We start from the raw sequence: 27,365 nt of genomic DNA on the forward strand, positions 1-27,365 counted from the left end.
TTTTTGGTTTGGTAGGAGGAGCTAAAATTGTTCTTTTGATAGTGAAGGCTGCCTGGCTTGGGTTCATTGTCCTGTTGGAAGATAAACCTTCACCCCAGTCAGAGGTCCAGAGCACTCTGGAGCAGGTTATCATGAAGGATGTCTCTGTACATTTTGGCATTCATATTTTTCTTGATGCTGAGTAGTCTCCAAGTTTCTATTGCTGAAAAGTCCCTACAGCATGATGCTGCCACCACCGTGCTTCACTGTAGGGATGGTATTGGACAGGTGATGAGCAGTGCCTGAGTTTCCTCCAGACTTGACGTTTGGTATTCAGGCCAGAGACCTCAAACTGGCCACTCTACCATACAGGCCTCATTGGTTGAGTTCTGAAGAAATAGTTGTGCTCCTGAAAGGACAGTGCCATGTCGGAGTGACCATCAGATTCTTGGTCATTTCCCTGACTAAGGCCCTTCTACTACTCTGGGAAGAGTCCTGGTGGTTCCAAACTTCTTCCATTTATGATGATAGAGGACACTGTTCATTAATAATAATAATAATAATGGATACTTTATTGATCCCCATGGGGAAATTACTTGTTTTTCTCTGCATTTGACCCATTCACTCAGTGAAGCAGTGGGCAGCCCACTAAGCAGGCGCCCGGGGAGCAGTGTGTAGGGACGGTACCTTGCTCAGGGGTACCTCAGGGTAGCCGTTAAGTGGATTCGAACCGCCGACCTTCCGATCATGGGGCGACCACTTTACCTACTGAGCTATCCCTGCCCATTAGGAACTTCAATGGGTTTTTTTTTTTTAACTTTGTCATTATTTGTTAATTATGTGTTAATTTAATCTATTTTGGCATATGACTGTAACATGTGAAGTCCTGTGAATACTTTCCAGATGTACTATATTCAACATCTAATGATCAAGTACAGCGGTCCCCAACCGCCGGGCCAGAGTTGAGGCCTGGGTGTGAAATTTATGGTTTTCAGGGTTTTTATAGGATTTTATCGTTATTTTTTTAAAATCATTTTTATCATTCACTTGGTTTCCCTGGGTATTTTCCCGTGTGTTATGAATAAATTTTCTTTCTTTTTTTTTGGTACCGGTACTGTTTTTATTTTGTTGTATTTATCCGCGACACCTTAAAGGCCAGTCCGTGAAAATATTGTCGGACATAAACCGGTCCGTGGCGCAAAAAAGGTTGGGGACTGGTGGTTTAAAATACATAAATAACCAAAAACAAATGCATAATGTTGATGTCCTTAACAGTAACTAGAATCTTAGAGTTGCAGAACTACTGCTCTATGTTACACAATGTTCCCACTGAGGTACCTCATTGTTACAGTGGCATTTTCAGTTATTTCATGTGTTTGTTTCATTCATATCACATTGTAAATGGTGAGAGCAGGAGTATGTGAGGGGTGTCAGGCTTGTACAATATAGAAATTGAAGGGGTGAGTCTGTTGTGGCAGCCCAGGGAGGAAACAATGGCCGGCTTCATGAGTTCAGAGTACAGCTGGTTAACATTCCCAACTAGCGTTACTACACTGCAGATTGAGGCTCCAAATGTGTGCTACAGCTTGGCACATTTAGCATGGCTGCTTTGCTAATAAATAATGCAAGCAAAATAATACTGGATAAATGTAAAAGGAGTGATGAATAAATGCTATCACAGTAAATTTATTAGTGATTATCGTGATTTATTGGGGATTCGAAATCGATGCTAGTTTGTCGTAGCCCTTTCTCTGCGTGTGTGAAGCAAAAACACTGTGTTATACTGCCATCCGCTCATCTCTTCATTAGAATGCAGCACCAGTCTGCAGCTGCACACAGCAGAGAGAGAAGAATGATGAAACCAGAGCTAAAAATAGCTGCCTCCCAGGATCCCCCTCTTATGGCACTGTAAACACTCAGAGAGCCAGCGACAGGCAGTGACTGGCAGCATGTGTGTGTGCGTGCATGTGTGTGTACATGTATACATGGATAAGGATCCTGTGTGTGTTGGACATACTGCAGTCCTCGCCCTCCCCTCCCCCTTCATAAACTGGTGTTTAGATTGGCAAGCATTCATCATTGAGCCGCTGTACAATTAGAACCATCTGTGGGATTTTTACTTGAACAAGCCGAGGGAGCGTTAGTGCCTTACAGCTCTACAGAAGAAACAGTCACCTTGATAAAGCTTAGAGACACGTTCCCATTAAGAAAGGGCAAATTCCAATTGGGCAAAACCTGACATTATCCAAGCAAAGTTGTGGCCTTAGTTTGTAGTCCACATGTCAACTGCTGGTTTCTCTGAACTATTATAGCAGTGAATGAACAACCCAGGTTATTATAAAAATGCTTATTGTTATTATGGAATGAAATTAAGGATTAAAAACCATTTAATTCACTGTTTTTTTGACCAGTAACATTGTTTAATCGTTCCCTAAATTAGTCAAAACAAGAAGTCAAACGCACACCACCTATGTGGATAAGAAACCAAGTCACAGCTTTGGAACCTTGCTAGAAATCTTATTCCTCATCCCAGGAATAAGTGAAAACAGTTGAAAAATCAAATTGCATGAACCTGCTTTGAAACTAAAAATTGACATGTAAAAAATAATGAGGACCACTGCATTAAATGGAATCTGGGTCACTTTTCTTAAATCTCAAGACTCTGAAGATTCAGGGAACATCTTATGATTGATCTTTGAAGCGATCTGAGTATGAGTAGTTAACTGACTTTAACTATGGTTTCTAGAAATGAAAGCATTGGTTTCTCTCCAGGACAGTCACACACTGCATCTGTTCATGGCAACAGACAGCATTTAGTCTTTGTTTAAAGAGGCAGTCAGCCTTATCAGAGGAACAGGTTGTCCACTTTTTACACACTATATGCAAACAGTGTCAGATTCTGCACACATGCCACAGTAAGGTTAGCTTCCTGCTGATCTCCAAGTCAATTAGGCACCATCATAAAAATAAGATGCAAACCTCCTGCTTACTTCACACGTTTCGCAAATTTACAAATGAATATGCTTTACTCTGTAAAACAATTGGTGTGACGCAGTAAATACATCTCTATATACTTCTGTTTCCCGCAGATTGAATTGAGTAGATTACATGAACAGTTCAGCCAATCTCACAGGCTCATTCAACAGCAAATCCGCATGGCTAAAGAGGACAACATGTGCACCACAGGCTGGAAACAACACAGGAACACCCCTGGAGATTTAAACAGTAGGTCTGAGCCAGATGAGGCTGTGACAACCTGATGCAAAAATAAAGAGTGCAGCTTCACCACATTCGACCCAAGAACCAAATAAATGCAAGTGTTGAGTGCTGACTTAGAGTCCTAATGCATCTGTGCAATGAAAGAAAAGAAGTGTTCAGATAGCCCATCAAAAAACTGAACTCGGTTGTTTTCTGTTCCACAATTTAGAAGCCCTGAATCAAAACCTGACTTTGTGCTGTAACTCATATGTAGATACCATATGATAACAAATATCAGATATTTAGTAAAACTAAGTACAATTTATTTAAAAAGTAAATTTAAACATGATTATCACTGACCAAAATGCTGTACTCACAGTGGACACACAGCAACAAATGAGAAAAGAGTGGGCTGGAAAGGCCGTAGAATGAAAATTTCTTTAAGGCCTACACTTCACAGCAGAGGTGGAGGGCCGCACTCTTTATGTCAAGTAGTAACTGATTAACCAAACTTGGAGCACTGACTGGAAAGGCTCTGTCACTGTGTTTGACGTATGACCTTGGGATATGTAATAAACCTTTGCCTGTGTATCTGTGACACCTGTGAGCTCACTGTAAACAAATTAGACTGGTAATATAAGATGGGGCCTGAAAAACAATCAGGAAAATATTCAACTGAATTCTAAAATTAATGTAGTAATACCAGGATGAGGATGAGTGATCTCCTCATATTTTTTAGTGGCAGTCAGTAATTTTGAGTTACAAACATGTAAAATGTTAAAAAATAAATAAATAAATAAAAAGTTTCTAAAAAAAGTCACGGACGTCTTTTTCATATCATGCAAAGAAGAATTTGTCAGTGGTTCTAGCCATTTCTTTCTTTGTCAAAGCAAAGCTGCGAGTGACAGCTGTTTCAGCGCTATGAACAGCCTTAGAGCCCAACTCAAGTGGTCGGTCTATAGAGCCATGCTATATATATGTAGCATGGCTTGCTACCTACCAAGATGGCGCCGCGGATGGTCGCCCTGGTGCTTCAGTGCGTTACTTTTGTTTTGTTTTTGTGCATTTCTTCTTAACACATGACCCTACGCTGTGTCACTGCATCATTCCATGTTTGGCACTGATCACCACCTGCACTCATGCACATATCTTTCCACGTAGCACTTTTAATTGTTATCCCTACTTTTATTTTTTTCCATGTCTATTTAAGTGCTATTTATGACACTATGTTTGCACTGAAGCACCGCAGCAATTTCCTAATGTTGTAAACCTGCTCAACATTTGGCAATAAACCCCATTCTGATTCTGATTCTGATTCTGATGTATGTGTGTGTGTGTGTATTTGAGGAAAGTTTAACACAAGGTATATCACATATTACACACGTTTGAAACATCGTTTGAAATTCCACAAACAAATGTAGTCATCTGTTTAACCCAGTCCTTGAAGAGAAAGATTATCTCTTACTGCAGCTCCTGTCATAGACAATCCACCATGGGCAAAGTTTGACAGGCCTTACAGGGAACATAACACACTGGTCTCCAGCTCAGTTTATCTTATGTCCAATTCAGGCTGAAACTTATGCTGGACAAGAATTATGCTGCCTCCTCACTTGGTGTTTGCTAGTCAAACAACAGAAGTTATTGCATTCTTCTACACAATGAAGAGGGCTCACATCATCAATTTCCCCAAATCTAACTAGCTAATGAGAGACTAATAACTCTTTAATAACACATTAGACATGCACCACCTAAGTAGCCAGTTTAATTTATTGATTACAGCAAATCACCGACACAAGTATCAACATTGGACAGCCATGACAGAGCCCATTATGCTGTCTCTTTAACATCTGTAAGTCCAAATCCTCGTTTTGGCCGTTTTAAAGCAAAAAGTATTTGCTGGTGTGCGGAAACACACAAGAATCATTGTGGCTCCCAAACCACCCTTAAAAGCTTTGATGATGGCTTGAAGTTCATAAGGTCAGAATCTGTATATGGGACTAAATGTGTGGTTACACTACATTAGCAGCAGCCTGTCATTGAAAATAAATATGAAATCTGAAACAGAGTCCAAAGATATATTCAAATCTCTCCTGTGCAGTCATCTGCTCTGCATCCATGTGGTTTCCTGAAAGGATTGCCACGTCATGCACAAAGATGCATTATTTTGTGCGTGTCTGTGCAATAATACAGCCTTCATGTTCTCAGATTCAGGATAGATCAGAGATCATAGAGAAACTGAGGGAGATAGGTTTCCATGGCAATACCGTTTCTTTTTTCCTTGTCCGCTGTTTGACGTCACATCAGGCTCCCTGGTAAACCTTTAACACAAGGGTGTGTGTGCACAGATGAGAGCAGAAGAGGTACTAATAGAAAAGTAGGTTACACAAGACTGCAAAGATTCATATTCATACTCTGTGAATGTAGTAGAAGCATGAGTGTCTGACCTGCTTAATAGCACTGCACGTCTTAGATACACGATCTCTCTCACGTTTTAAATGTAGCTAGCACAACAAAATAATTCTCGTTCTTATTTTCTAACACCCTCAAGTCCCTTTTTATTCATTCTCAGTTTGTACGAGAAGATCGGCTTGGGGGGTGTCTGCTTTTTTAAACTGCTGTTGCTGCAGCTTTAATGCTACACATCAATCACCTCGTGAAGGCTTTTTGGTTTTTTAAACTCAGCCTTACCCTGGTCCAACACTGGTCCCGGTCCAACACTCTGTGTGCAATTCCGCCATCTTGTGGTAACTCGTGACTCTTGTGGCTTGATCAAGCAGCAAAAAACAGCCTCTGAACATGAGATACAACCAATAAAACTTCCTGTAATTCTTAAAGAGTTAATGCAGTTCATTTTTTCAAACAACTTTAAATTAAAGCTCAGTTTGCACTTCAGCTACATGATGATTTTTTAATTCATAATCCACTATGGTGGTAAAGTTATATAAGTACTTATATAATAAGGAAGTAAATAAACACAAGTAATCGTTTAACATATTTAAAAATATTTTTGCATTAAATGTGTTAATTTTTCATATATTCATTAGATTATGGTGTTTATGCTTTTTTCATTTTTTTTCTTGTATTGTCTAATCTACATAGTGTAAATTCTTTCAATTGTTTTACACCAGGTTCTATTCTAGTGTATAAATGTGCTGTCACTGTCTATCATCAGCCTGAGCAGATAAGTGACTTACAGTGGGGCAAAAAAGTATTTAGTCAGCCACCGATTGTGCAAGTTCCCCCACCTAAAATGATGACAGAGGTCAGTAATTTGCACCAGAGGTACACTTCAACTGTGAGAGACAGAATGTGAAAAAAAAATCCATGAATTCACATGGTAGGATTTGTAAAGAATTTATTCGTAAATCAGGGTGGAAAATAAGTATTTGGTCAGTAACAAAAATACAACTCAATACTTTGTAACATAACCTTTGTTGGCAATAACAGAGGTCAAACGTTTACTATAGGTCTTTACCAGGTTTGCACACACAGTAGCTGGTATTTTGGCCCATTCCTCCATGCAGATCTTCTCGAGAGCAGTGATGTTTTGGGGCTGTCGCCGAGCAACACAGACTTTCAACTCCCGCCACAGATTTTCTATGGGGTTGAGGTCTGGAGACTGGCTAGGCCACTCCAGGACTTTCAAATGCTTCTTAGGGAGCCACTCCTTTGTTGCCCGGGCGGTGTGTTTTGGATCATTGTCATGTTGGAAGACCCAGCCTCGTTTCATCTTCAAAGTTCTCACTGATGGAAGGAGGTTTTGGCTCAAAATCTCACGATACATGGCCCCATTCATTCTGTCCTTAACACGGATCAGTCGTCCTGTCCCCTTGGCAGAAAAACAGCCCCATAGCATGATGTTTCCACCCCCATGCTTCACAGTAGGTATGGTGTTCTTGGGATGCAACTCAGTATTCTTCTTCCTCCAAACACGACGAGTTGAGTTTATACCAAAATGTTCTACTTTGGTTTCATCTGACCACATGACATTCTCCCAATCCTCTGCTGTATCATCCATGTGCTCTCTGGCAAACTTCAGACGGGCCTGGACATGCACTGGCTTCAGCAGCGGAACACGTCTGGCACTGCGGGATTTGATTCCCTGCCGTTGTAGTGTGTTACTGATGGTGACCTTTGTTACTTTGGTCCCAGCTCTCTGCAGGTCATTCACCAGGTCCCCCCGTGTGGTTCTGGGATCTTTGCTCACCGTTCTCATGATCATTTTGACCCCACGGGATGAGATCTTGCGTGGAGCCCCAGATCGAGGGAGATTATCAGTGGTCTTGTATGTCTTCCATTTTCTGATGATTGCTCCCACAGTTGATTTTTTCACACCAAGCTGCTTGCCTATTGTAGATTCACTCTTCCCAGTCTGGTGCAGGTCTACAATACTTTTCCTGGTGTCCTTCGAAAGCTCTTTGGTCCTGGCCATGGCGGAGTTTGGAGTCTGACTGTTTGAGGCTGTGGACAGGTGTCTTTTATACAGATGATGAGTTCAAACAGGTGCCATTCATACAGGTAACGAGTGGGGGACAGAAAAGCTTCTTACAGAAGACGTTACAGGTCTGTGAGAGCCAGAGATTTTCCTTGTTTGAGGTGACCAAATACTTATTTTCCACCCTAATTTACGAATAAATTCTTTACAAATCCTATCATGTGGATTCATGGATTTTTTTTTCACATTCTGTCTCTCACAGTTGAAGTGTACCTCTGGTGCAAATTACTGACCTCTGTCATCATTTTAAGTGCGGGAACTTGCACAATCAGTGGCTGACTAAATACTTTTTTGCCCCACTGTATTTAAAGACAACTTTCAAATATTCCAGCAACAGTAAGTGGCTAAAAGGTCAAGCACTAATGTAATAAAACAACATGCGAAATACATAAAAACTGCATCGCCTGCAAAGCACCATTCATCTACTACTGATCAAGATAAGGTAGAATAAGAAATTATGGAGAATAACATTTTAGGAAGGAGCTCAAATTGGGATCATTTTGCCTGAGCCTGCATAGAGCCTAAATCCATATTAAGGTCCCAGCAGGTCTGCATGAGTGCCAGGTGCATGCTGACAAGGTGTTAACAAAAGTCCATGTGTTTGCTTCAGTGGCTGCTGTGGGATGGAAACTGTGAAGTTATTGGCTGGCCGAGGGTGTCGTGGGCTCTCAGCCACATCGCAGAGACACGACCTCTCAGTAGTGGGCATCTCAGAGGACATGAGGGTGACAGGAGACCGAAAGCAAATATATCTCGTCTGTCTACAGCACAAGCCAGAAGCGATTTTAGCATCGCCTTTAATAAATTACCCTCCCCTATACAGTACATGCCACTTTTTACAGCAAGTTGGCTTATTATGTTTTCATTTCTTATACTGGGTTTTCAGAGTGTGCATATCAAATAAGTTATTTGCAATATTAAACATAGCTATTGCATTTTCAGGCTCTTTCTTGTGTTGTTGGTATGTTACTCAGTATTTCATACGACATAAACTTCCAAAGCTATGGTTCCACTGCAGAAACACACTTAATTGACACATACCGGTAAATATGAAGCTTCATTGGAAATGACAACTGCACAACTTCAAGCGACACGAGGAATCATACATTGAGTAATAGAGAACCACCTGTCCCAACCATTGTATAATAATTTAGCTCTTTTTACCCAGTTTTCATAGAGTTTCATGGGACGCATCAGGAACCAAATTAGCAAAGAGTTGAAAGTCAAGTCAACTTTATGTATATAGCACATTTAAAAGACATCAAGTGTCGGCCAAAGTGCTGAACAGAGGGATAATATAATCAAATAAAAAAGAATTAAAATAGGTAAGATAAAAAACATTGTAAGACATCCACATATATATAGACACACAGAGGCAGACTCTTATATACACTTGTTTGTAGAAATACATATGTACATGCACATATGCACATACATATACAAAAGTGTACACATTCACACACAAGCACAAATACGTGAACATAACATACGTGTATAAGTATACACATGCAAACATCATCCAGTGACATAAAAGACCAGACTAGCTAAAACTGAATAAAAGTGTCAAAGAAATCTGAAAGCCTTTGAAAATAGGTTGGTCTTCAAATTTGATTTGAAGATTTCCAAAGAGGAAGAGAATTTTATAAAAGAGGGAAGATTGTTCCAGAGTCTCGGAGCGCCAGTGGAGAAAGCCCTGTCACCTGGATATTATGTCTCATTTATAACAGTGGTGTCTGCACAAAATAAGTCCTGAATGAGGTGTATGGGGACGGAGGACTGTTATCTCACAAGTTATCCACCTCACATTCCCCACCCAGTGAGCACTGTTTTGTCTAAACTGGTGCTAAACTGTGAACTGATTGCCTTATAGTCATTTGTGAATGTTAAGTCTCAACTCCAGTGTAATTTGACAAATTTCTCTGACCACAAACATTAGTGCTGCATTATTAATTGCATGTCATTTTTGTGCCCAGACATTTTGCATGAAACAGTGATGGTTCTTGTTACCACTGTATCACAGGCTTCTAACAGCAGCTTGCCAACCTTTTAAACAGCCCATTAGGAGTACTGCTGGGAAAAAACATAGTAATCAGTGATACCGCCAGAGTAGCTGTGCTCATTTTTAAAATGAACTTTTTCATTGCTATTCTTATCCCTGTTTAAGACAGCTGGATTTCTCTCCATCTACCCTGTGTTTTCTCTCCCGCCTTGACTTTTTTCATTGTTGCCATACAAGGTAACTCTTGCAGCCAGAAACTGCATTCTTTTCCCAAGATTAGCATGATTCCTCTCAGCTCCTGAGACAAATCACAGCCGTCGACTTGTAAACACCAGAGCTGGAGGAAACAGGCAGCTCGGGGGTTCTTCAGCCAAAATCTTTTAGGACTAAAGCTGTTGTAAGTGCTGTACTCTACAGAAACTACAATAAAACAGGAGTATGCACATGATCCAGATGAGTGTACCCCGTTAGCTACAACAGCTAATTCCTGCAAAATCTACAGAAAATCTCCACCTGAGTCTTCATGATCTTACCCTCAGCTGGACTGTGAAGGACTGGGATGGATTGATACCACTGAGATATCTGTTTTTATTACAATTGTGAACATTTTAAATGCATCAATTTTCCAATACAGTTATACTTGCCTTCTGTGTTGTTGATTGTGTCGCCACTTTCATATTTTACAGCCAATTACATGCGTCAAGAAGGGAACATATATTCAGTTCTTGATGACGTTGTTATCTGCATATCCTTTTTTCTCTGCATTTTGTAAATAAATGCACACAGTTATTATAAATGCATTCTGCAGTTTTCTGGGTCTGTCTAGATCTAGATGTCTTATTTCTAAAAGCATTAATTTATTTATTTCTTCGCAGTTTTTTATTTTAATGTATTAATTTATTCACTGTTCTTATGTATTTATTTATTATTTTTTGTTTTATTCTTGTGCTATTGCTGCATTTTCAAGAATTTAATGCAATTGTATGACCGATAAAAGTTTACTGGGTGGTTATTCGTACACATTGTTTTGGATGTAAATAGCAGGTCTGTCTTATCCACCCATATAATTTATAGTTATACATAATAACAAAAGCTTTCTGAATCATAAAAATCTGCACTGAAATCATTCCCTGCTCCATTACAGAGAATGATTTCTGTGCAAATCACTTCTCTGACACACTAAAGCTATTCTCTCTTTATAGAGCTGTGTAGAGGACACTACTGGAACTGAAATAGAAACGGAGCCTTCACTAATAATTAAACATAAACGCTTTCTGAAAGTTTGTTGTAATGATGCAAATGGAGAAACAGACAGACCCAGACTGCTGCTCCCCACACGATCCATAAGAGGGTGCACTTTCTCTCTTCTCATGCTCTCTCTCTGTCCCTCTATCTCTCTATCTCTCTCTCGTTGTCCTATCCAGTCAGGACATGAAGGGTCACCACAAACAAAGAGGCTTTAGAGGTGAATAACCCCAGCTAGGAGAACATGCTGGCTGGGCTCCCTTTGTCATAGTGTTGTTCCAGCGAGCGTCAGCACTAACAGCAGCTGGTGTGCTTCAAGCTCTTACTGGCAAATCCCACTGAGTCATCAGCAGGCTGTTCCTCTTTGTCCACAGGTTTAGGTGAGCCCTGTGACCTCCTTGTTGGAGTCCTGTCTGCTGGGTGTCACACTGCAGCACCACCTGCACTGACATTAGGACACAGCAGGGTGGGATACAGGCACCCTTTAAAACACCTGTTGTTCTAACTCGAGCAAGATGTGACCGTGTGCTTACTTTGCCATCCTTAACATTATTACCTTCCTTATGTACTGTTTTCTTCTGTCCATGCTGTGATGCCTGTAAGCTGCTCTTTTGCTAACATTTAGCCAAACTTAGCCAAGTTAACCCTTTAACATTTAAACAAACTACATACATGGCAACATTTATTTCATTTGATGCGATGAAAATAGGAAGCATGAAATAATGACTGAACACATATTTGCACCGAGACATTAAAGAGGTAATAAAGGACTATTGTTCCTGTCAAGTTGAACTCTTCGAATAGTTTACACCAGGAGTGTCGGACTCCAGGCCTCGAGGGCCAGTGTCCTGCAGGTTTTAGATCTCACTCTGGGTCAACACACCTGAATAAAATGATTAGCTCATTCCCAGGCCTCTGGAGAACTTCAAGACATGTTGAGGAGGTCATTTAGCCATTTATAATATTAGTGATGTGCGGATCGATACTGAAATATTGATTCCTCCCATACCAGTCATTTATGCTCTAAAATCGATTCTCATATTAAAATATCGATATTTTAGTAATTTAGGGTAAATTTGTAGTTTATAGAGTGGAAAGAAACTATATCATTCGGATTGTCTACATTGGAAGGAACTACTTCCTCTTCCGCCTTTAATAGTCATGTGTGAAATACAGCTGTATAAATGTGTCGCAGCCCCTGGCGTGCACACTCACAACAGTGGCTGAGCGTAAACGGAGTCATGTGTGGACGTATTTTACCGATACATGTGGCAAGAAAGTGAGGTGTTGTGGCAACACCTCTAACCTTGTCAAACACCTCAGAGCAAATCATATCACAGAATATGACGAGCGTATGTTGAGGCGAACTGAAGAGGAGAGGGACAGGTGCTGCTAGGGCGAGACAGACGTCTCTCACGGGGAGATACAAAAAAAGGTTTTTGTACAAAGTATTGGTATCGGATCAGTATCGCTGATACCACCCTGAATTTTACTTGGTTTCAGATCGGAAAGGAAATCAGTGGCATCGCACATCACTATGTAATATATCTCAACTCCTAGGTTACTTTTTAAAATTCCCAGCTGCAGGAAATATCCCCACATTCAGTCAACAGCATCTCCATAAATCCACGGACTCCTTAATGATGACTGATTGAGAAATAAAATAAGTCTCTGTTCCAATCAACACGTTAAAAAATGTGGGGGAAAAATGTAAATAAACACTTTCTAACACTGAGTCACGACACTGATGTTATTGAATCTTTGTTAATACTTCTCTGCATCTCTTCAATAGCTGTTCTGTTATGTTTATGAGAATATTAGAGGAGCCGTATTGGTTACTATAAGCATTTCCTCTTCTTTTAGCTGCTCTGTTCAGCGGTCGCCAGATCTGCCTCCATCTCGCCCAGTGCTTAACATCCTTTTCTGTCACACCAACCCTCTCCACGTCTTCCTTCATGACATTCATGAATCCTCTCTGACATCTTCCTCTTTTCCTCCTGCCTGGCAACTCAATATTTTATATCTTTTGTCCAATATGCCCACTATCCTTCTGTACATGTTCCCAACCATCTGTTCAGCCTGAGCTGGTCACTCCCAGAGAAAACCTCAGCATATTCAACTCTGACAGCCTAACGCCTCCAGTGCCACCATCTCCAAACTATACATTACAGTAAGTCTCATTTTCATCTTGTTGCTGTCCTTCTTTCACAAGTCACCCCGACACCCATCCCCACCCACTCCATCCTGCTTATACCTATTCTCAGTGAATTTAATGTAAACAATATTCATAAAATTGTTCAAATTCATTTGGTAATGATGTCATTAATCTGTATTGCTTGAGGAAAAGCTTAGATCAGGTCGTGGATGCAGTAAAGAGGGCGTTACGAGTAAAAGAAGAATTAGAGGAATTTTAAAGTTTAATAAATCATGCTCTTTTTCATCAGGACAGAGGAGGGTTTGAAAATCATTTTACACTTTCCAGCACTCATGAGCATGAAGGGATACACATACTGAGCACAATTCTTTTTTATTAAATGTGCAAAGAACATGAGATAGACTGAAAACATGCGATAGACTGTCTAAATGTCATGGACACGGCGGAAAGACCCCACATTGGGACTCATTGCAGCCCACTCATTGAAGCGGCGGTACTCTCCTCTTTCCAGGAGATACTGGCGTCCACGATAGTTGGGAAGCTCGTAGAAGACCCAGGCGCCATCCTGCACTTGGGCAGAGTGAACCTCCCGGTGGTGCCAGCGGTCGGGCAGGTTGTTCTCATCTTCAGTGCAGTCCAACATCTGACCGCTGAAGTCAGGACGCTCATAAACACGGACCCTGAATGCACCAGAGGTCTGTAATGCAAACATCAGTTCAGTCTGAGTGGTAATACCATTTGTGTTTTACAACAGTGCTAACTGGCATCTACAGCCATGTGAATGCAGTATGCATTTAAAAAAAAATCTATTTGAAAAAGACACTAGCAAATATCCGACATTGATCTTGGAATATAAATCATTTATCATTTCTAAGCTCTTCAGTCTAATTTGTCATAAAACTGATTAAAACCTGAACCTAAGTGAAGACTAACTGGGGTTTTCATTGTCAATAAATGTAACATCTGGAATAGACAGTTAAACTATCACACTAATGACATGAGGTGAAAAGTTACTAAAGACTGATTAATTCCACTCACGTTCCGTATGATCCGACATGACCTGATGCTGTCATTGTAGCCCATCCAGCTCTGATAATGTGGATACTCCCCCCTGGTCAGTATGTACTGGTAGCCCATGTAGTTAGGCCTCTCGTAGAGTACCCAGGACCCACTCTCTACGCGGATAGAGTTGCAGTGACTGAAATGGGCGTTCAGCTCTGGACAGTCACTGCTGCACTCATAATAGCGACCTTGGAAGTTTCTGTCTTCATAAAATACGATCTGTGAATGGATATGCATATTCACACTTCATGCTCGAGGTGCTGCTGCTGCAGTTGAATCTTTAAATCAGATAATGTTCGTCCTCCTACCTTTCCCACACGGTCCATGTTTGGCCCTCACACCAATTTTTGAGCACCGTTTCTTTATCCCACCTTTTACATAGACATTATTGCCTACAGCCTTGGTCCAGATTTATATATGCAGTGTATGTGGGCACACTGAAATGCACTGCCAGGGGCATCATTGTTATTTTAATAGCCTCAGCATTTATATCAGCACAATGGCTGATGCTGCATTTGTTTTAGCTTTATACAGTGTTTACAGTGGCTGACCTTTTGATCTGTCAAAGCCTGATTCCAGAAACGATTTATTGATCCAATTAAAGTGTCTGCTGCAAAGCTGCTGCAGCTGCACCTGATGCTGTAAAGTTGGCTTGTGGGCACATAGCAACATGATACTGGCTTTAACTAGGCTTGAGTGGAGGGGACAGGTGATGCTCCACCCTCCATCAGCAACCCCACCTTGGTACAAAGTCAGCTGACAGCTATCACATGAGCTCTGCCAGACGTGGTGTACAGCTACATGTAGAATTAGGAGCAATACAACGTTTGAGAGAATATATATTTTCATTTCCTCTAACTTGTGGTGAAAAGATTGAGATCATGCGATCTCCCCTTAATGTATTCACAAGAAGAGACAAGTGCAATGACACATTCAAATTAAAACAATATATTTGATTAACAGGTCACATTTTAAGCCTTTATGATTCTGATGGAGCCTACAACTGCTTTCAGAGCTCCCCACTCTGAGCAGTGGTGGTACTCCCCTTTCTCCAGCAGGTACTGACGGCCGCTGAAGTTGGGGTGTTCAAAGAACACCCAGGTCCCCTCTAGAACCTTGCAGGACTGGACTTCTTGCCGGAGCCATTTATCCTGGACTGACTTTATGCTTTCTGTCAGCTCCAGAGATTGGCCAATAAAGTTAAGTCGTTCATACAGCATCAGCTTGTAGGGCCCTTTGGGCTGAAAGTAAAGAAATGTAGTCAGTTTGACGTGTGACGTGTTTTTCTACTGATCACTTCTAGGCGGAAACTTACATTTCTGATGATCCTGCAGGATCTTACACAGTCATTGAATCCCATCCAGGAGCTGTAATTATTGTACTCTCCTGGACCAATGACATATTGGTAGCCGGTAAAGTTGTTGCGTTCGTACAGAACCCACCAGCCACCTTCTACTTTCACTGAATTGCATCGGCGGATGTAACCATGCAGGTTTGCTGAGTCCCCTTTGCAGTCATAGGACTTTCCTTTGAAGTCCCGATCTTCAAAAAACACAATCTAGAAAGAGCAGAATTATACAGAATTTTACTCGCATCGAATTCAATCTGAATCTGTGTTAACTGAAATATCTACAGCACTAAATTTAGAGCCCAATTAGATCGTCTATGAATGCTGTAAATTCTCACCTTCTCCATCTGCCGAGCCTAAAATACTACACTAAGTTACCAACGTAGTACTCTTTATACATGGCAGAGACAATGCTACCAAATGCATGGTTAGCAGTGCCTGTAACCATGATTACAATTCAAATATTCGTCTAGAGTCTGCCTATTGTTCTTACTCACTGAATTGCTGCACAATGATTGTTTAGCAGTGCCAAGAATCTAAACCTGCTTGGTCTAAACAGATTTGAAGCACAGCTATAAATGTGTGTGTGCAGTTTTATGTAAAGCTTTTGTTAAGCTGTTGATTATGAAAGTTTGAGTTCAAATAAAATCTATGATCCTTTTTTTAACCTTTTTTCTTTTGTATTATTATCTGCATGCAATCATGGAAACAAGTAGTGTATGTGTATCCTTGAATGATGAAACATTAACTGAACTGGTGTACAGAGGTCCCTCATTTATCGTGGGAGTTACGTTCTAAAAATAACCCACGAGAAGTGAAATCGGCGAAGTAGCGAACTTTATTTTTTACAATTATTATAGATGTTTTAAGGCTGTAAAACCCCTCACTACACACTTTATACACGTTTCTCAGAGAGGCATGAAAATTTTCACACTTTTCTCTGTTGTTTAAACACAAAGTTCAAACCTTGTAGAAAAACAAGTCCAGTATTATATAACGAAACCAAAGGCTCCCGCAGGTGACGATGTTTCGTTGACATTGTTGTGTTTGTTAGGGAGAAAACTTACAAACATACAGTACAGCACATTCAAATATACAGATTTATGTATATTTGAATACGAGGCTGCGAAAAGGTGAACCACGTTATAGCGAGGGACCACTGGACTCACAAATCATATCTCTTAGGAAAAATTCCCAATATCAAAAAAAAGAAAAAAGAAAAAACATATAAAAGTAGAGTATTTTGAGTCAAGTTCCCAATCAGGGAATTTGCTAAAACCAACACTAACAAATATGAGAACATTACAGCAATGTTTTAGTAAGTTCATAACCTTACAAGATCATTATAACCTGTTCACATCCACCAATGACCAGCCAGCAGCTTAGGGTGTGTCTTTGAAATAGAAATAGCTTCAAATCAACTCTCTTAGATGGAGTTCTTCCCTTTATACTACAGGTGTACTATCCATTATTCTATTTCAAATATGTAAGAAGACAAAATGTAACCTAACCCAGAATAGGTCACTTGCAATGTGATGGTTATGTGATGGAAGTTAAGAAATTCAATTATGATGCATTTTATCAATGTAAAAACAATCATTTTAAGTTTAGCCCTATTCATGTTATAGGTTCTATATTGGTACAGTGATTATTGATTTTTGATTTTACAGTTGAAAATGGCCATCTGAAAATGCATTTTTCTGTTATTTTCGTCATGAACCTAAATACTGCAGGATGCCTAAAAATGAAGCTTATGTTATACTCAGTTAATTTGTTTAGTAAAGTTCAGTAACCACAGAGTGATATAGCAACCTAGTGTGTACCACAGAGTGTAATAAACACAGTGTATCAGTGCTTATACAAAAAAGTGTACATACACTTTTCTAAAATGATCAAATGAAAATAAACACTATATCATCGTTTTATATCTTATTTTACATATTTGTACTGAGCCATAGAGTGGAAACGTAAAAACTACAACTTTGCAAGAGGGTCTTTATCTTTATGCAGCCATCATTTCACTCAGCAACATGCATTATTTGAAAATGTTTAACTTTTATGGGTTTGTAAAAGAACTTTCATCTTCCTGTTGTTAAATTTACTTGTTTTTTCTCATCTGATTATGCATATATATAACTAGACCTCTGGGTTGACTTAAGCAACTTCAAAAAAGGTTTAAAGAAGATGAAGGAGAGACTAAAAGCAGCTGACATAACAGGTAATGTAATAAGAAGCAACAGAGGCTGCATTGTTATGAGTAAGAAGGGTATTTATTTATTTAAGTATAGCACTTGGAGTGCTGGAAAGAAGTACAGGGTATAGGAGGGAAAAACAGTGTTGGAGGGAGGAACTTCCGGATCTTCTTCAAGAGTTCTAGAACTTATTTAAAGGTTACAAGACATCCATGGTATCAAGACTCTGTTGGTTGTCTTATCAGCAAGACAACCAACAATAACCAAGCAATGTTCTAGAATACAGAGTCCTGCAGCTTGATCCGTCTGTCAAATTAAGAACATTGTTGGCTTGGATAATTTTTTCACAAGCTGCAGAACCCTACTTTGGTGCTGCTGCTCTAGAGTTCTGTGACCATTCGGAAGGATCCTGCAGCAGGGGAGTTGGCGCCCCAGTCTGTATAGTTGGGGTACTCTCCACGTTCCAGGAAATACTGGTGTCCATGGTAGTCTGGTTGCTCATACAGGACCCATGCACCATCCATCACTACGCAGGAGCGCAATTCCCGAAACTTGAAGGTCTCATAAACTGATGGGCAGTCTTCGACACACTCAGCTGCCTGGCCTCCAAAATCCTGCTTGTCGTAGAATCTGATCTTCCAGGATTTTCCATAGACCTGTAGCAAGTCAAATCTCACAAAATCAAGTTGGTGTTTTGCATTAAATAATAATACTTTGAACTCAAAACTACACATGGTTTCTTGGCTGTTTTCCCACTTTCCTTAAATAATTGATGTGCATTGGCACGGGCATAAAGCACCCAGCTGCCAAATCATGAGCCTTTTATCTCTCCTTTTTGTCTGTTGGTCTTTGACTGATTACTGCTTGGTTGGTGCACTCTGTGGTATTTTGCTGCAGCCAAGCACTCCTCTACAACTTGTTAGAATAGGCTTATTGAACCTTGGAGAAACTGGGTCACATTATGATATTGTCAGAGCTGTTACATTAAAAAGGAAAATCAATTCTAAAGAATGAATGTTAGTGTCTACCGCCTTACGTTTTTAATTGAACGACATGACTTGATGCCATCGTTGAATCCCATCCAATGCTGGTGATCGGGGTATTCACCCGGGCTCAGGATGTACTGGGAGCCTGTGTAGTTGGGATGCTCATACAGCACCCAGCACCCACTATCCACCTTAATGGAATTGCAGCGACTAAAATATGAGGTCAGGTCAGGACTGTCAGTACTGCACTCATGACTACAGCCTTGGAAGTTCTTGTCTTCAAAGAACGCAATCTGGATAGATGAATATACAAAAATTACTCAGTATTTTACAACATTAGAATACTTTGACTTCTTATGCAAATAAGACAGGCGATAGTTTGCACTCTATTCACTCAAACAGCATTTGTTCCTTACCTTCACCATTGTTACTGATATTGCTTGCCTGCCATCCAGCTGCAGCTGTGTTGTGGCTTATATTGAAAAGTAGAATGTGCAGACGAGGGAAAGCTATTGTCATCTAAATTACCTTGATTTGCATATCAGCAAAATGGTTTGGTCAAGTTTGATTTCCCTTTGTCTACATGTGATAGCCTCATATCAAAGAAGTGCCAAATGTGACATGTAAAAGTACTACTACTTGATGATAAATGTGTTGTTGTTTTTTCCACTGAATTCTTAGTCTCGGTCAGCACTCTCTTTTTGTACACCTGGAAATCATTTGGTTATTTATCCACATTTACAGTTTGTTTTTTGCAGGATGAGATAACTAATGCATTTTATCATGAGGGCAAGAAGAAGCAAGGCAGTTATTTAGTTTTGGATGACTGTTGGCTGTATTTAACCCTGAAAATAGGATCTCTTGCTGCTTTTGTCAATAATTTATATCCATATTTGTCTTGTTCTTGTCAGTGATTCATGTATTTTGCACGCTAATCTAAAGACCTTTTCACCTGTAAACAAGTGCGCTCCCACAGACTGCCAAATTAAAGTTTAAATATCTTCTATAATATGACTTGTATAAACAGTGGTACTATTGGACATAATATCCATTAAATTTTCTGTTATTTTCTTTGATGAGCGATCAAAAAGGTTGGTAATTACAGGTCACTGTTGGCTTAGGATGCTCCATGATGGGCATGGTTTCTGATTATAGTACATATTAAATAGAGTTAGACTTAATTTGGTTTTCATTTTAGTTACATTTAATTCAGTAGTCTGATGATCTTGTGTATGTTTAAATACATACAAAAGTTACATAAAAATGCTAAACAGTCATTAAACTAGTTAAAAATGATTAAATACACACTAAACACTCTACGTTAAAGCCATCATTACTGCCAGCGATACACTTAATTGTAAATGCTTTTGGTTTTCTTGTATCTCTTATATAATGCATTGTATACATTGTACACTGAAAAACGTTTTGCTCAAAGCAAATGCAGAAATTCGCTGACTTCTTTAATTTCCATTCTTGCTCTTTTTCCCAAATCTCTTTAACCTTGTGAGGTATAGACCATAATTGATCAGTCATGATCTATTACCCAACCCTCACCCTGTGCTGTCTGTATGTCATACTAATCTGTTCTTATTTAACTGTTCATCAAAGTATTTGCATTTTCAGTTTGTTTTCCTTTTCTCCAAAACATAGAGGATGACTCACAGATTCTCATGGAGACACAGCTGGGAAAAAGCCAGAGAAAAACAAAATATTAGATCTTTGGTTGGTATTCTCAAAATCAAATGCATCTGCAGTGGGGGAAATCAATATTTCCCCCACTGCAGATAGATAGAAAGATTGACTTGATAGACTTGATTTTGCCACCATATAGTTGCCCCTTGCTGACCATTAGAAAGAATGCAGCTTGTATGCACTTCATCACAGGACCTGCAAAACTAATGGGGGAGGGGTGTGTGTGTTTTGTTTTTGTTTTTTTCTTTAAACAGACGTGTTGCATTCCATGGCATTATGATTGCAAATACAAATTTTTGCAGATGCAGTAAAGTAAACCTATGGTCGTTTGAAAATGATGATAGTGAATTCTTACTGGTCTGAATTGATACATCCAAACAAAGTACAACAATTAAGCCAAACACACAGGTTAAATGTGACCAAATGAAGATTTGTGTGAAGACATGTAGAAACTGTAGCTCAGTTCTCCTCCCTCCTCTCCGGCCTTGTGTCTTCCATCCACTTCCCCTCCCTTTGTTCTGGATCGTGATGGCACAAATGAAATTAACAGCGATCGCAGAGCTGCTTATTCATCAGCTTCCAGATAATTTGAATGACAAAACCCTGTTACAGCGCGTATCAAGTATAAAAGCTGTCTGGCAGCCACAGGTTGTTGGACAGTTTCCCACAAATACAGAACATCAAACATGGGCAAGGTATGCAGAGAGCAGACCGGAAAACAAGCACTTTTCAAATTTAAGACAAACTCTGCAGATGAACAATGGAGAGAAATAAAAGAGAAGGTCAGCTCTGACATCTTTTCTAAATCAATTTTGTAAAGTTTTTTCTTTCTTTTCCACAGATCATCTTCTACGAGGACAGGAACTTCCAGGGTCGCTCCTATGAGTGCATGAGCGACTGCTCTGACATGTCCTCCTACCTGAGCCGCTGCAACTCCTGCAGGGTGGAGAGCGGCTGCTTCATGGTCTACGATCGCCCCAACTACATGGGGAACCAGTATTTTCTGAGGAGGGGCGAGTACTCAGATTACATGTCTTTTGGCATGAGTGACTCTATCCGATCCTGCCGATTAATTCCTCAGGTACTCAGGGATTACAACAAGGAAAACATGTCTAGTTCATATAATATCATAGTTTATATGATATTAGAAACTATGATATTGTTGAGCTGATGAAACTGCTTTTCACACACTAAGTCTGCAAATCTGATATCAGCAACATTTCACTGTAGCCTTTAACGGTCCAACGTTTCCTCTCCTCCTTTAACTAACAGCACAGAGGCTCTTACAGGATAAGGATCTATGAGAGGGAGAACTTCCAGGGCCCGAATCACGAGCTGATGGACGACTGCGACAACATCATGGACCGCTACAGCCTGTCTGACTGCCAGTCATGCAATGTGATAGATGGCCACTGGCTGATGTACGAGCAGCCCCACTACAGAGGCAGGATGGTCTACCTGAGACCTGGAGAGTACAGGAGCATGAGAGATATCGGATATAGTGGCATGAGGCTCAGCTCTGCTAGACGTATAATGGATTCCTGTTGATGCAAAGGAAAATAATGCGCTGAATAATAAAGTGAAAGATTAAACTAATGCCATCTGATATTGAGTAGATTTGTGATGTACGTGTGTGCGGGTGGGTGTGTACGTGTTTGTGTGTGACTGTGTATTCATATCTCTGTGGGGACCAAAACTGTAAGTTTACTATACTTTTGGGAACCAACAATTCTTATGGGGACAGAATCCCAGTCCCCACAAGTTTAAAGGTATTTTTCAGACTCAAAATGTGGTTTTAGTGTCAGGGTTACAATTAGGTTATGGTTAGGGTAAGGAGCTAGGGAAGGCATTATGTCAGTTAGACGTTCCCACAAAGATATGAATACATGGTAGTGTGTGTGTGTGGGGGGGGGGGGGGGGGGGGAGTCGGGTGTCAACTACACTGTAATATATGAACTCATGCTAAAAAGCACACTACAGAGCTATAATAGCATACATAATAGAGGGATATTCAATTCCTCTCATTTCTAATGCAATTCTAGTTTATTTATAATAATCACAAAAATAGTTGCCCCAATCTCCATTAGAGAAGATCCTACAACGCATACAATAATAATACAAGAGCACATGTGTAACTTAAGACAGTATTATATCTGCTATGAAAATATCATGTTGCAGAAATATGTACAAAATGCAGTTAAATTACACATTGTCACAACAGTGTATATAAAAGATGTGTGCCTTAAACCAGATTTCTTTCTCCAACAGGAGGTGCCGCCTCTTGTTGCAAAAAGAATTGCAAAAATCTAAAATAAAATTCCCATTTATTTCTCTTGATCTCAGGCCAAACTAAACAGTTCATGATCTCAAGTTTCTTTATATCTAGTTTCAAGTCATGCTTCTCCTTTTGTAAAATATGGTCAATATGAGAGTCAAAATGATAAAAAAGCAGGATATGCATTTCCTTGATTGTCATGTCATGTTTCAAAAGCAATGGTGAAGACACTCTGGATTTTATATGCTACACAGGTTACAACACACAGTTTAGACTGAATGATTTGTATTCACAATAAATGTTATTAGTAATATCACACATACAATTAAACACGCTTCTTCTGGGCTATAGTCTCAGCAGCATATTAAACATATCAGCTCCCCATAAGGAGAATCACGTGCTAACGGCTGTCTAAATGACTCGGGTAAAGTTTGTAGCATGCGTGCTTGTTGTTTTTGTCTGCTTCCACTTGTCTTTGCACTAGGATGCTGTCGGAGTAAATGTGCAGTCATATTCGTTGTGTTCCCACTAGTGCTGTCAGCGTTAATCTCGTTTAAATGACGTTAACGGCACAACACGGCAAATCTCCGTTAACGAGCTACCGTGGATCGCCCCGTGCGTGGGGCTGGACAGCCAACACGTTAACGAGCTAACTGCGCTAACACACTAGCTCCCACCCATGTAATTGAGCATTGCGTGGCGTAGTTCCAAACGCCAGATCTGAATGAGGGTGGGGGAGGTTCAATTTGCCATGTTGCAAGGAGAGCTTAACTTCTGTCTCGCTGGCTTGCCCTGCGCTCAGTGAATCTGCGTTCGACTACTCCGCCTAGGCTGCACTGTCGAGCGCAGATCCACTGAGCGCTCAACACAGACAGCATCGTCAGAAGGAAAGTTGATAAAATAAATTTAAAGTTTTGTATTGTTCGATACATATGTGTACCGAACCGAAAGCACTGTATCGAACGGTTCAATATCGATACGAGTATCGTTGCACCCCTAATAGATATATATAGATATAGACAGTGTTGGGAAGGTTACTTTTAAAATGTATTCCATTACAGAATACAGAATACATGCCCCAAAATGTATTCTGTAACGTATTCCGTTACGTTACTCAATGACAGTAACGTATTCTGAATACTTTGGATTACTTAATATATTATCATGCTTTTTACAACAACGTGAATGTACTATTGCTGTGTGATTTATTACTATTACTGAAGGTCCGCGACTCCGAACTGTAGTAAAGGGACCTCTGACTAATACGGCGGGGTCCCTGTCGGCTCGTAGCCGAAAAATAGCTTTACTTTGTTGTGTGGGTCAACTTTTCTTGCGAGAGACAGAGAGAGGCGTTGAAAGACTGCTCCAACGGAACTTATTGTTTTCGGAGGAAAACACAAACACGGTGTACAGTCGAGTCTTAATAGCTTACTTACAACTGGGCTCGTCAGGCACTCTTCTTGGCTGCAGTGGTTATTATTATATTTACATGCTTCCAGCTCCCGTTTTTCCTCGATGACAACTCGTACCTTTCCACTCCCCTTTTTCTCCCTCCTCGCGCTCACAGACATATAACGTGTATGGCAGTGCATTCTCCCTGCAGCACGGACTACACTGCCCATAATGCTACATTCTTTAGAGCTATGCTTGTAGCATTCTGCCTGTTAGCTTAGCACAACAACAACAACAACAACAACGAAAAGGCGCTCTCTCACCCAGGAAACACACAGTCGCAGAGAGAGAGAGAGCGTCACCATGTAACCATGGCAACCGTAACGCTGCCGCCTGGAACAACAGAACGTAGCTGTCAAACAAAACCCAAACAGTCCTGACCCGCCACAATATGAAACAGGAAAGTACCGCAGTGTAATCCATTTATTTCAACAAAGTAACTGTATTCTGAATACCACCTTTTTAAACGGTAACTGTAACGGAATACAGTTACTCATATTTTGTATTCTAAATACGTAACGGCGGTACATGTATTCCGTTACTCCCCAACACTGGATATAGATACATACAATGCTGAGGATGATGTACATCAGAGGTCCCTAACCTTTTTTTTGCTACGGACCGGTTTATGTCTGACAATATTTTCACAGACCGGCCTTTAAGGTGTCGCAGATAAATACAACAAAATAAAAGCAGTACTGGTACCAAAAAAAAGACGATTTATTCATAACACACGGGAAAAGACCCAGGGATAAAAATGATAAAAACAAATAATGATTAAAAACTGATTAAAAACCCCGAAAACCATCAATTTCACACCCAAGCCTCAACTCTCGCAGCCCGGTACCAAACGACTCACGGACTTGGCCTGGGGTTTGGGGACCGCTGATGTACATGATGCAGTGGTAGACCGTGATCACCAGTCAGTATTGGTAACTAGTAAATGTGTTTGCGGAGATGTAAATGCTGTGATGTAAAAACTACAGTCTTTTCTTCACAAATGTAACTGTGTTTAAATCTAAAGTTGAAGCATTTGTACATTTGATCAGTTGCTCAGCTCTGATATGCATTCGCATAAGAGTAACAGAGTGCTTTTCAACACACAGCAATCACTGACAGTACAAAGAGTCCCAGCTGATACATCTGCTCACTGTCACCCACCTGTACCCCATATGAGAGCCACAGAGGTTGGCACTGCACCAGATGCATACAGTCTGGAATAATAACCATTTACAGAGCGATTTAACAAACATTATAGCCCTGTATGGTATCCTGCTGAGTAAGATATTCAAAACAATGGCTCCATAGATCATTTAGCCATCATGATGGGTATAAAAGTGACAGAGAGCTTGGCTGGGCCAAGTACGAGTGGAATCAGGGACAGAATTGACGACCAAAATGGGCAGAGTAAGAGAGAAATTTACAAACTGTTGCTGTAATTGAGACCAATAAACACTTGATTAAATCATACATTAAACTGTTTTATTTTCAGATCATCTTCTATGAGGACAGGAATTTTCAGGGTCGCTCCTATGAGACCAGCAGTGACTGTGCTGAGCTCACCTCCTACCTGAGCCGCTGCAACTCCTGTAGGGTGGAGAGCGGCTGCTTCATGGTGTACGAACGTTCCAACTACATGGGTCACCAGATGCTGGTGAGAAGGGGAGAGTACCCTGACAACCAGCGGCTGATGGGAATGAGCATGAGCGACTGCATCCGTTCCTGCCGCATGATTCCCATGGTATGTAAGACCTGAAAATATATAGAAATACACAGAAACTATGGGGTACCCCACATGTTTCAAAATAAAAGCATCTATCAGGCACTGAGAATATTTTTTGCTTGCATGTGCTGTGCACAAACTTGTAAGCTTCTTAATCATTTTGTGCTTTACTTCTATCTACTTCTATTTTCTGCAGCTATATGTGTTAAACAACAACTCTAATATTGCTGATAAAGTAATGATCTGTCCTTTCACAGCACAGAGGGCCTTTCAGCATGAAGATCTATGAGAGGGATAACTTCGGTGGTCAGATGCACGAGCTGATGGACGACTGCGAGAACATCATGGACCGCTACCGCATGTCTGACTGCCAGTCTGCCAACGTGATGGATGGCCACTGGCTGATGTACGAGCAGCCTCACTATAGAGGCAGGATGATGTACCTGAGACCTGGAGAGTACAGGAGCTTCAGGGAGATGGGAATGGGTCCCACGGACATGAGGATTGGATCCATCAGACGTATCATGGAATCCTGTTAGGCAAGACAGACAAAATAAATAAACTGTTAATAAACAGTTCATATCTGTTTCAGTTCATCATTTGGGTCGACTTCCCTGGCAAACTCACAAACCTGAGAGAAAAGTGCATGAATTATCAGCAACTGGCTGCTCTTACTGTTGATAGTTTATCCACAGTGTCACTTAATTCTTCTACTTATGAAATGTGTGGTGTCATATGAAGCACATGCCACTGAAAAATAAATTACTTAAATGTAAATAAAGCCGACATTACAGAACAACAGTTGTCTTTTATTTATGTTAATGCATGGTGCACTCCTGGTTAGCATAGGGCTGCTTTTCAGTCAGTTTTAATTTCCTGTTCTTCTCTGTGAAAACAGAAACAGAAAGTGTGTACATAAGAACATCTTTTGGTTTTATTGAAATACATTTTGTGTGGCAGAAATAACAGCGATGCATAAATCAGATGTATACAGGTAACATAAATGGTTAGCACACACTACACACAGCGCACCCAGTAACTTATACTCAATCCCAGCCTATTGGTCTTGATATGTCATTATGTCTTCAGACTTTCTACTTGTTACAATTCTCATAATGGCCATCAATAATGAAAGTGAAGGGTAATGATAGCTCTACTTGCCCTGCGTGTCCTAAAGATGGAGATTTTACAGCTGTGGTGAGGACACTGCATATAAACTAAAAGAAGCTTCCGCATCTTGTTTGTTCTGGATCCTGAAGGAAGGAAGATTTAGAGCCACAAGAGAACACTTTACTTTTATGTAAGCTAGCAAGGTCATGACAATGTTGGAACACAGCTGTTTGACAAGAATTTAAAAGGGCTACTCAGTAATGGTCTTTCGCATCAGAGCTGGCTGAAAGAGCATGGGTCCCAAACTTCAATGAGCTGTGGCACTGTCATCTCATGTGAGGGCCACTTTAGTGTTAAGGTTGTACAATAAAACAAACAAACAAATATTTATGAAAATGTAAATTTTTTTTCTCACTCTTAACTAATTGAAGCCTTTCATGAACTACCAAATGAA

The 27,365-nt window shown here is 40.3% G+C and overlaps 5 protein-coding genes across 5 annotated transcripts; 2 read left to right on the plus strand and 3 right to left on the minus strand.

Annotated features, from left to right (window-relative positions):
- Positions 1-13,320: 13,320 nt before the first annotated feature.
- LOC101464572 (gamma-crystallin M2-like) lies at positions 13,321-14,726 on the minus strand. The gene is made up of 3 exons (XM_076875037.1): positions 14,442-14,726; positions 14,110-14,352; positions 13,321-13,768 (listed from the first exon to the last, which is right to left on the minus strand). The coding sequence occupies exons 1-3, from the start codon at positions 14,457-14,459 to the stop codon at positions 13,496-13,498; spliced, it is 534 nt and encodes a 177-aa protein (XP_076731152.1). The 5' UTR covers positions 14,460-14,726; the 3' UTR covers positions 13,321-13,495.
- Positions 14,727-15,065: 339 nt separating this feature from the next.
- LOC101478380 (gamma-crystallin S-1-like) lies at positions 15,066-15,850 on the minus strand. Its single transcript, XM_004569860.2, has 3 exons — positions 15,820-15,850; positions 15,449-15,691; positions 15,066-15,374 (listed from the first exon to the last, which is right to left on the minus strand). The coding sequence occupies exons 1-3, from the start codon at positions 15,826-15,828 to the stop codon at positions 15,105-15,107; spliced, it is 522 nt and encodes a 173-aa protein (XP_004569917.2). The 5' UTR covers positions 15,829-15,850; the 3' UTR covers positions 15,066-15,104.
- A 1,879-nt stretch (positions 15,851-17,729) lies between these two features.
- LOC101478653 (gamma-crystallin M2-like) lies at positions 17,730-19,162 on the minus strand. Its single transcript, XM_004569861.3, has 3 exons — positions 19,076-19,162; positions 18,710-18,952; positions 17,730-18,329 (listed from the first exon to the last, which is right to left on the minus strand). Exons 1-3 carry the CDS (start codon positions 19,082-19,084, stop codon positions 18,054-18,056), a joined length of 528 nt encoding a protein of 175 aa, XP_004569918.1. The 5' UTR covers positions 19,085-19,162; the 3' UTR covers positions 17,730-18,053.
- Positions 19,163-20,969: 1,807 nt separating this feature from the next.
- Positions 20,970-21,947, plus strand: LOC101465930 (gamma-crystallin M3-like). The gene is made up of 3 exons (XM_004569812.3): positions 20,970-21,046; positions 21,193-21,432; positions 21,624-21,947. Exons 1-3 carry the CDS (start codon positions 21,038-21,040, stop codon positions 21,897-21,899), a joined length of 525 nt encoding a protein of 174 aa, XP_004569869.2. The 5' UTR covers positions 20,970-21,037; the 3' UTR covers positions 21,900-21,947.
- A 3,392-nt stretch (positions 21,948-25,339) lies between these two features.
- On the plus strand, positions 25,340-26,379 carry LOC101465623 (gamma-crystallin M3). The gene is made up of 3 exons (XM_004569811.3): positions 25,340-25,485; positions 25,571-25,819; positions 26,059-26,379. Exons 1-3 carry the CDS (start codon positions 25,477-25,479, stop codon positions 26,338-26,340), a joined length of 540 nt encoding a protein of 179 aa, XP_004569868.1. The 5' UTR covers positions 25,340-25,476; the 3' UTR covers positions 26,341-26,379.
- Positions 26,380-27,365: the final 986 nt, after the last annotated feature.

The sequence above is a fragment of the Maylandia zebra genome, linkage group LG16 (genome assembly GCF_041146795.1).
Source record: "Maylandia zebra isolate NMK-2024a linkage group LG16, Mzebra_GT3a, whole genome shotgun sequence".
In the NCBI taxonomy this organism is placed as follows: Eukaryota; Metazoa; Chordata; class Actinopteri; order Cichliformes; family Cichlidae; genus Maylandia; species Maylandia zebra.